Raw genomic sequence first — 9,346 nt, forward strand, 5'->3', positions numbered from 1 at the left:
CCAAAAAAATTAAATACTTTTTGCATGTCAATATACTCTTGATCATCACTCACGTATAAATGAAGTATTATTTTATTCAAGGCAAGTCACGTCCAGTTTCTAGCGTTTGGCATTCGTCCATCAATGTAAGCCAAAACATATAAAATAGTTTCCAAAGGACGACAAAATTTCGTGCAGTGATTAACCTGTACGCCCGTAAAGTAATTAGGCCAAGTCCGAGAATTCTAGAACAATATCACAAGGCTTTTCGGAATAAATTATTAAAGATGAAATAGAGAATAATAGATGGACGCGCAGAGTGTTCAAGTGTTCAAAACAATATCGAATCTGATCACAAGAAATTTCAATTAGCGACATAAATTTGTCCGCGGGCCATGCTTTAGCGAACTCGCCTTAGTCCTATTTGTTTTAGGGTCCTGTTTCGTACTTTAGCGAGATGTAGCGTGAAAACGAACACGGTGACCTATCCTTTTTACTGGGATACGTGTGGTATCACAGTCTTGAAATGGCTTTTTTTTTTTTCTCTCTCCGCGATAAAATGACAAAGCTGCGCAATAGTTACCCAGGGGTCTTCAGGAACTTACCCAAGAGACCTTTGCGGGTATCTGCTATAGGTTTCCCGTCTATACTCCAATCAATTATCATGTACCAGATGTCAATCAATGTCACTATGATGTCAAGTGATTATGAGAGGGCGGAGCTAGCAGATCACGTGGCACAGGTTTATGTCTACGCATGCTCTATTTCGTTGACCGCCGTAATTCAAGACAGCCGAACTAGAAATATTAATTTATCAATTTCGTAAACAAGGATTTAAAGCCGAGAAGATAGCGATGATTTTGAAGCGATTATTTGTAAGAATCTTCAATGAACTTCATGGGCAAAAGCTTGTCTTGGTTAACTATTCATGATTCATCTACTCGAACAGTATTTTGTTTTCTGCACGAACAACTGAAGATCGATGAGGAGAACAGGGTTTCAAGAGTCAGAATAATAAGCGATAGTATTAACAAATTCATTCAGCTTGGCTCGTTATTCTCTTGAACTTGACAACATAGTTATAGCCTATTTATGTATTGATATTAACTGTTTTGGCTTCAAAGTCTATACTCACAAAGGAACATAAGGTACATAGCAATATTTATTTTAGGATCAGTCGATTTGATTTTTAAAATTAAGAAGCAAAATAAACAATTTGCTAAGCACATTCCAGGGTTTGATCTTTGCCGTTCGAAGCGTTTTGATCTCCTTTAATTTTTCTTCAAAAAAATGGTGATTCATTGAAAAATATCGATAAATTATAAAATGTTAAGCAATTATAAGAGCAAATATTAGCCTGTATTGACGTTTTAAATGATTGATTTTAAAGTTAGCCGTGCGAATGTGCATGCTTTTGAAACGTGGTTGAACAACAAGCTAATTACGTATGCCAAAATCCGGATCCCTCGGAACTGGAATTGCAGTTCCAGATTGGGTGTGATGAGTATGGCATAAACGCTCTGCCTACAAACGGTTTTTAACAGTTCGAAATTTTACAACTTATTTTTACTCCTCCTTTCGATTCTTAGAGACTCTGATACTAGTAAACCGTCCCAACCAGGGTCTGGTATGTCATTTCTTCGAGACGTCACGAAATACTCAGTACTTTACTAAATGATCAGTATTTTTGGAAGCTCAACCAGCAACTAAATACTCCATACATGTCGAAACCAGGTGCTCCAGGCATCCCAGTGTATCCTGGCAACGGGTCTTGTTTTAATTTAATTAACTTAACGTGAAACAAGGTTACTTATCACATATTGGAGTTTCAAGAACATTATCTGTCCAGATTAGTTTTTGTATATCGATAACATTTATTTAACAACGTGTTAGCAATTAACTGAGACGTGTAATCCATGGTATATAATCTTCTAAGTTGATATGTATGATCTAGTCTGTCTAATTGGTAAGACTAATCGCTTTATTTTATTTTATTTTTATTATCGGCCTTCATAGATTTCTTAAAAAATTCCTGTGTTTTTCCTATTTCCTATTATTTCTTTTTAAAATATATTTCTATATTTTATATGATTTTTTTAGAGTTGAATAATTTTAGTCAATATGGTATAGAACTGACCTTCAGAAAATAATTGTCTTACTATCTGACGTCAATCAGGTTTTTATCGGACCTTAAAAAAAGAAAAAAACTTAATAAAATTATATCCTAAACTAATTGCCTTGAACGCGGGATTATCTCCTTATAACCAGACTTATAAACAGAAATGCAAGTATCCAAGCGAGCGAGATTAACGAAGGTATTAAAGAACTAAGAGGAACGAGGGATTATCTCATATATAACCAGAAAGTTAACAGGAATTCAAATAATCCAAGGGAGCGAGATTAACGAAGGTAAAAACTGAGAGGAACGAGGGATTATCTCCTGATAACCAGTCAAATAAATAGAAATTCAAGTAATTCAAGCGAGCAAGATTAACGAAGGTAAGAACTGAGAGGTAGATGATTTGTAAACGAAAAGTTTAACCAAGTATTCAAATATTTTGAATATTTTCTGATATTTTCCAAGACAATTGATTGCCTGATTCCTGCATGGTGTTACTGTTTCTTATATTATTTGAAGGCAAAATAAGTCATTTTGCAACTCTTTTTATTAACTATCCTTTCTGTGATTTTTGTTAATGGAAGCTTATGAAAAATTAGATATTGACCCAGGAAACAGTTTTTGAAAAGTCTTAAATGTGGCAAACTTTTCTGTAAGGTTTTGCGTTTGAAGCCAAAAAAGTTCGTCCAATAGGACAAAGAAAAAAAGTTGGAAGAATAAATGTTGTCATCGAAAAAGGAGGAAGATTTTCAATGTTCTAAAACTCAAATTTTTTTTTACCACTATTTCATATTGCGTCTGTATTTTTACTGATAAACATCAAATATTCGTAACTTTTTGTAAAGCTCAATAATGCTTAAATGAACTAGGATCCATTGTGTAAGAGGTATATTTGTTCTCTAAAGTACCTGTTTTATTAATATTGCGGTATGGAACCCTTTTATACATGTAAAACGCAAAAACGAAAAAAAAGTCACTTTTTGTCAAAGCGAAAATTTTCGAGAATTTCCTATTATCTCTGTGTGGCGTATCTTTTTTTCTACAGATTGGTTTTAATTTCTTTAATTAAAGCTGTTGTTTATTGAGGTACGAAGGAAATGTTCGCTGATTGGATATCATAATTCGATCTGGCTGAGAGAGCCGGTGAAATCACCTGGAGAGAGAAGGCAAGTTTTCAAAAGCTTTCGATTAACATTCTTATCTTAGCAAAAAACTTCAAGTGCCATTAGACTGCACGCAATTAATCCGTGAAACACTCATTACTAAATAGTACAAAATAGTGCTAATTAAACAATAGAAAACAATGGAATTTGCATGAAATTGTGCTATTTAATATTACTAAAGTTTCACGGTTATATATTGTTTGCACTCTAAAAGAGACGATATTCATATAACAGTAAAATATATAACCTGGTTCATCTGAAAAGTCGGTGAGTATTTACAAGGCGTTTTAAAACATGTGAAAACATTTACAGTAAGGTGTTTTCATCCAGTTTTCAAACAACCGTTCATAAAATTTTTGAACTGCCGTTAAAATATGAAATTAACTATGAAATTCTCACAAAACATTTTACTTACATTGAAATTTATATAATGTAAAATTCAAAGACATTCACGTTGGATTGACTTAAACCTATATTCCGAGCGATTGCGACATGATTATCAACCATCTCTAAATTTTTAATTTATTTTACACTTTCTGTTTAATCAGAAAAGTCATCGAGTATTTATTTTTGCCATATCAATTTTCCAAAATGCATTTTATTACAGCTGGAAAAAAAAAAAAAAAAAAAAAATGTTCAAGGTGTTTCGTTACAATTTTCAAGCAACTGGTACAAAACATTTTTCAGCGACCGTTAATGCGGTTTTACATATTCTGTGAACTAAGACATTTCAATGGCTTGTTGTGAAATTGGTTTTTCACTGCCGCCTGCAGAGTCAAGAACATAAAAGGTACCGACTGATAATTATTTTTGATTGACGGTAAATTTCAGCGTGCAGCTAGCAAATGCCGATTTCACAGAATATGGAAAATCGCAGAAAACTATCTTATTGTACGGTAGTTGGAAAAACTGTACGGAGCATTTGAAGGAATACAGTTATTTTTTTCCTAGCACTTTTTTTCCTGGTTGGCAAAAGAAGTAGCACAAGTTTACCAAAAATCTTAAATTTAAGATTCTAAGGATTGGTCATGATGCCAGGAACACGAAAAGCTATTTCGCTTCTTCAGGTGTCGTTATTTGTCTTTAACGTGGTCGAATCTGCTGACAGTAACAACCAAGAAGCAGTTTTTCACCTCGAAAAAGGTAAAAAAGGTCATAACTTTTTTTCTGCCCAAGACTTTCCATCCAAATTTATACACAGGCTGTAATAGTACTAGATGATAAGATTCTGAAAATTTCAAAAAAAATCGTACCTGAGGATGAGGAGAAAAAACCCAAAAACTAAAAATAGCGCTGTTTGATTTTCGGCCGTAACAGGCTAAACATTTTTAAAATCTTAAAATAAAACACACTGTTAGAATCTAGGATAATCCAAGCACATTGTATGAAAAATACAGTTAAATTGACGCACTAGTTTTGCGAAGGAAACGAGAATAAAATTGTCCAAAATTTGCTCTGAATTAGTTTGGTTCCACCTTAAGAAAAGGGCTCCCAAAAGACGCCATTTTACTCTAAAACGGGGGTGCTTATGGAACAAAATACTAGGTAAACACGAAACAATAATACAATAGAAGGTTGAAGCGCCTCAATTTCGAAGACGTTGTCGCCCGCGTTGCCGTCCTGCAGCTTAAGGTCCTTTTTGTCGTTGTGCAGTTGCCCTTGTCCTTGTCCTTGTCCTTATCATTAATTTCAAAATGACTTTTTAGGCCACGCGCTAGTGAATCACGTGATCAAGACAACAATGACCCATGATGCAATCGACTGTAGTTCAGAGTGTCTCCGAACACATCTTTGCAAATCTGTCAACTACCAACACGGTAACAGCAAGAATCATCAATGTCAGCTTAACAGCAAGAGTAAAGATTCTGCGGCAAATGTGGATTATCAGGCAAATTCTGGATTTACTTACTATGAAAAGGTTAGGGGAAACCACAGACTTGAGATATTCAAAACATACAGCTACATATTGCATGCTGCATATTGCACACCAGGCTTTAAATGCATAGGTGATTTGAATGCAATCCACGAAAGGTCACGACAATATTTGAAATTTCCCCAAATTTTGTCAACGCAGAAGAAATATGTGGCTACCAAGTCACACTAGGCCTGAGGTCACGTGATGCAGAGCACGTGCGGACTGTTAGAATTGTCTAATTTTTTGTGTCAGTTTATTAGATTGTGTTTAGAATCATGTGAATGGATTTGTGCAGTCTGGAAAACGACTAAGAACAACAACTATAGTAATATATTCAAAGTGCAACAATGCTCCACAATAGAATAAATAGTGAGTTTTGGGGAAAATGCGAGACCGCGGTAGAGGGAGCAGATGGCTACTTGATTTGTCAAACTTTAAGGGAGGGAGGGTGGTAAGAAAACATGAATAAATGCCGAGAAAAAACTATGACAGGTCGCTGCCTGTCCGTTCATTTAGAAATAAGTCAATGAGGTCACCATCCTGATATGGTACACCTACTCGTGCGACCTCTGACTTCACCGATTATGCAACTATTCTTGCATTCTGCCTACTTTTATACTAATTGTTACCCATGGTTGCACATTGAATAGCTACTGAACTCATAGGTTTGAAGTGAACCGAATCACGTTCGGTTATTGTATGTACAATTGGAGTGTACTATTAAAGTGGTCGAGTTTAAAGATTGTATTTTGATCCATTCAGTGGACACAGCCAATGTGTACTGGAATAACAAAATATTCCATATTTCAGTGACCTTTCACTGATTGCATTCACATCGCTAATAGTGGATTTAAAGTTTGGTATAGAATGCAACATGCAACATGCAACAGACAACAGGCAACAAATAACATGCAACATGCAGCATACAGCATGCAACATGCAAAAAAACATCCACCAAGGTTTGTTTAAATAGCTGTTTCTAATTTTGGATTCCTGTGTCTCTATCCCTTATTTATATGCATTTTTTGTTTATCTCTAACCTGTTTCTTGTGGACTTTTTTCCAGAATCCTTGTGTCCCCAACCCTTGTTCATATGCTGGAACATGTTTAAAGGTCAATAGTGCCGAGGAATTCAACTGCACTTGTCTGCAAGGTTTCAAAGGTCGTCTCTGTGATTCAGGTGAATTAGATTTTAGCTAAACGTAACATTTGATGATTGTTGGCTGGTTGGCTGGTTGGCTGGTTGGCTGGTTGGCTGGTTGGCTTGTTGGCTTGCTGGCTTGCTGGCTTGTTGGCTTGATAACGCACTCTTTTTCATATACTTTTTTAAATTATTCATTAGAGAGGTTTGGCTGGTTCAGTAGAAACCCAGCATCATCTTGCAAAGCGATTTTAGACGCAAGTGACGGAATACATGATGGGGAATATTGGATCGACCCGGGTAACCAAGGCAGCCCCATGCGTGTGTTCTGCGACATGACAAGCAGTGGAGGTAACTATACGTTTTGATTTTGGTCCAGCAAATACTCCGCTTCATGACAATTCAATTTTGTAGTGACATCATTTATATGTCACTACTTCAGAACAGCGTCAGAAGGAACGCGATACAAGGAATGTAGGTGTAAACTAAATATTCAACCGAAAGTTTAAATAACTTCACTTTAGGGTCTGGGCGTCTTCAAAGTCTGTCTTCCCTGTGGATGAGTTGACTTTACTGACAATGTCTTAAATGAAATCTCAAATGAACGGAACCCCAATGAGAAGTTATTTACACTTCCGGTTGACGCCGCCGTTGTAGATTTAGCAAATCTTAAAGTCCTTATTGCTTCTCTTTCTGGTCTGCAGGAGGATGGCTACTGGTCTCCAACGCAGTTATACAAAGTTCCTCACAATCTCCTCCAAAAACTTTAACCACATCGTTTCGTGATATTTCCAACTACAACAACAACCAGACCCTGATATCTTCAACCAATCTACTCCAACTTCTACAACTCATGCCTTTTACCCAACTCAGATTCCAGTGCAGGAAATCATCCATTGGTCGCACAGTACATATTATCACAACGAACACCTCTTCAGGGATCGCGGTATTAAACTATATGACGGCTCAGACAAACAACTTGCCAGTAGCCTGTGGATCTTTCACTCGTGGCTCGGGAGATAATTCTCAGCTTGCGTCACAGTGTTCGAGGTGGGGTAACACAAGAACAGCAGTTAACGTATGGGGGCACGCGTCTAGGAAGACCGAGTGGCGCATGTACGACCATGTAATGTACATTGCAGGAGCATCCCACTATATCGTTGTTCCGTCAGGCTACCGGTGTGATGCCAATTCAGCTACTATTTCGCCTGGTGATTATTGGAAAATGTATGTCCGATAAAATCAGGGAAATGAAATCCCTTGATTTCCTCTGTCTTTTTTGCATGATCGTGTTCAATAAATATGAGAATACTACAGTAAAGGTTCAGCAAATCGAAAACTGGTGTAAGGCTGCTTGCGTGCCCCAAATAGTTATCAAAACATGGAGTGTACTGTATGTATCAAATTGAAAATAATTCCTAGGTAGAATTTATTCAACATTGTTTAAGACAATGGACTATATACCATATGTACCTTAAAAACTTTGTACGAAATTGCACAAATTAGTCAGTTCAGTAGACCTCAGTAGACCGTAGACGTACAAAACTTTGCACAATTCTTTTAGCAAACATTTTACTTATATATGGTATACACTCTAATGCATACAACTGCCCTACTTGGCAGGCAATCCGTAATCAGGGTTTGGGGCTCCTGTGTAAAACAATGGACAAGAGAGACTGGCGATAAGAACAGTTTTCTCGCAGTCCTCCTCTTTTCTATGATATCCACAGGATTCCCAAACTATAATATGACATAATTAGCCTCAAAGATGTTAGACGTCTAGTTTTACAACGATTGAACGTAAGTCTATTGCATCATGGATGTTTGGGGGAGGCTGCTAAGCCTACAAGTATCTGTATCCTAACTTTTTGAGTGCTAAGTAACCGCCCACAAATTTTCTAATCTTGTAAAACAATGGATTCAAATAATTAATTATTATTTAATAAGGCAAACCGCTGACCGCGACAAGATGGTGGGCTTGCACGAACAAGATGGCGGTCATTGGAGTGCGCCCCAACATTTTTATTGCCATCGAGCATTACACGTGAACAACTATGTCATGACCTTATTTTAGCAGTATTTAAAAATAAAGTTAGACTTCAATATTTAAACAGCACCCTAGAAACATTATATCAGTGAGTTCAAAATTATATAACACAGAATAAAAATTAATAGTTCACGATATAGAATGCTTGGTATGATTGATATGTGCAGAAACTCTGGTATGTTTGGTATGCTGGGTCCTAATATTCTTGAAAAAGACCAATAATTCACTACCGAAATATGCTTCGCTTGTCACGCACAAAGGATTCAATGCGAGGCTTCATGCTTAATGCTCAGGAGCAAGCTTAGCTCAGTTTGGTTAGTGCGCGACCTTCAAGCTTGAGATTCACGTACGGTTCGATCCTCAGGATCTCCACGTCTGTTTCGACTTCTCTCTAATCCGCTTCAGCTTTGAATACTCTTAAAACAAAGCACTGATGGAGAGAGGGGGTAAAGTGCGCACCGTCGGCTTCCATTGATAGCAGTTGAATTTCAACTGAAGGAACTACCGACTTTAAATATATGTACTTTACTTTACTTTACAGTGATTCTTGAAAGGAGAAAAGAATGCATTTTCGCACGTAGCCTCAAACTTAAACCTTTGTGTGTGGTAAGCAAAGTATAGAATTGGGCTATTCAGCTAACGCAATGTTTTACCAAATTCAAATCTATTGGGATTACTTTTCTTTGTCTATTAAATTTACATATCATATCCTTAGCAGTGCTTCAGTTAGTTTAACCAACATGGCGGCTGTTTCGTTGTTATTTCTCAAAGTATTTTAGTTTTGTGGTCGCACCCCAAAAATTCAATCTTTTTTATTTGAATTGAGTTCCCTGTGGTTTGATCACTGAGCACTCATTTAGCAATAGAATCTAGAAAAAGCAACTTTTGTTGTGTAATCCTGCTTGTTTTCCCATGATTCCTCTGGGGCGTCATTTCCACCTGGCAATGCAAAACGACTGATATTCTTATTTATTTTTATTTG

General features: G+C 36.6%; 2 protein-coding genes across 2 annotated transcripts in view; one reads left to right on the top strand and one right to left on the bottom strand.

Moving 5' to 3' along the window:
- The first annotated feature begins 4,041 nt into the window (after positions 1-4,041).
- LOC116301674 (uncharacterized) lies at positions 4,042-7,741 on the top strand. Its single transcript, XM_031710765.2, has 5 exons — positions 4,042-4,404; positions 4,968-5,179; positions 6,242-6,356; positions 6,519-6,668; positions 7,022-7,741. The coding sequence occupies exons 1-5, from the start codon at positions 4,290-4,292 to the stop codon at positions 7,555-7,557; spliced, it is 1,128 nt and encodes a 375-aa protein (XP_031566625.1). The 5' UTR covers positions 4,042-4,289; the 3' UTR covers positions 7,558-7,741.
- Positions 7,742-7,859: 118 nt separating this feature from the next.
- Positions 7,860-9,346, bottom strand: part of LOC116301679 (uncharacterized) — a 12,440-nt gene continuing 10,953 nt past the window's right edge. The window contains exon 11 of the mRNA XM_089038914.1: positions 7,860-9,303. Within this exon, the coding sequence (XP_088895040.1) occupies positions 9,221-9,303 (83 nt within the window). The 3' untranslated portion in view covers positions 7,860-9,220. The remainder of the gene's footprint in view (positions 9,304-9,346) is intronic.

The sequence above is a fragment of the Actinia tenebrosa genome, unplaced genomic scaffold (assembly GCF_029948245.1).
Source record: "Actinia tenebrosa isolate PJP-AT-01 unplaced genomic scaffold, QUT_ActTen_1.0 PGA_scaffold0__85_contigs__length_37466705, whole genome shotgun sequence".
NCBI classification, from domain to species: domain Eukaryota; kingdom Metazoa; phylum Cnidaria; class Anthozoa; order Actiniaria; family Actiniidae; genus Actinia; species Actinia tenebrosa.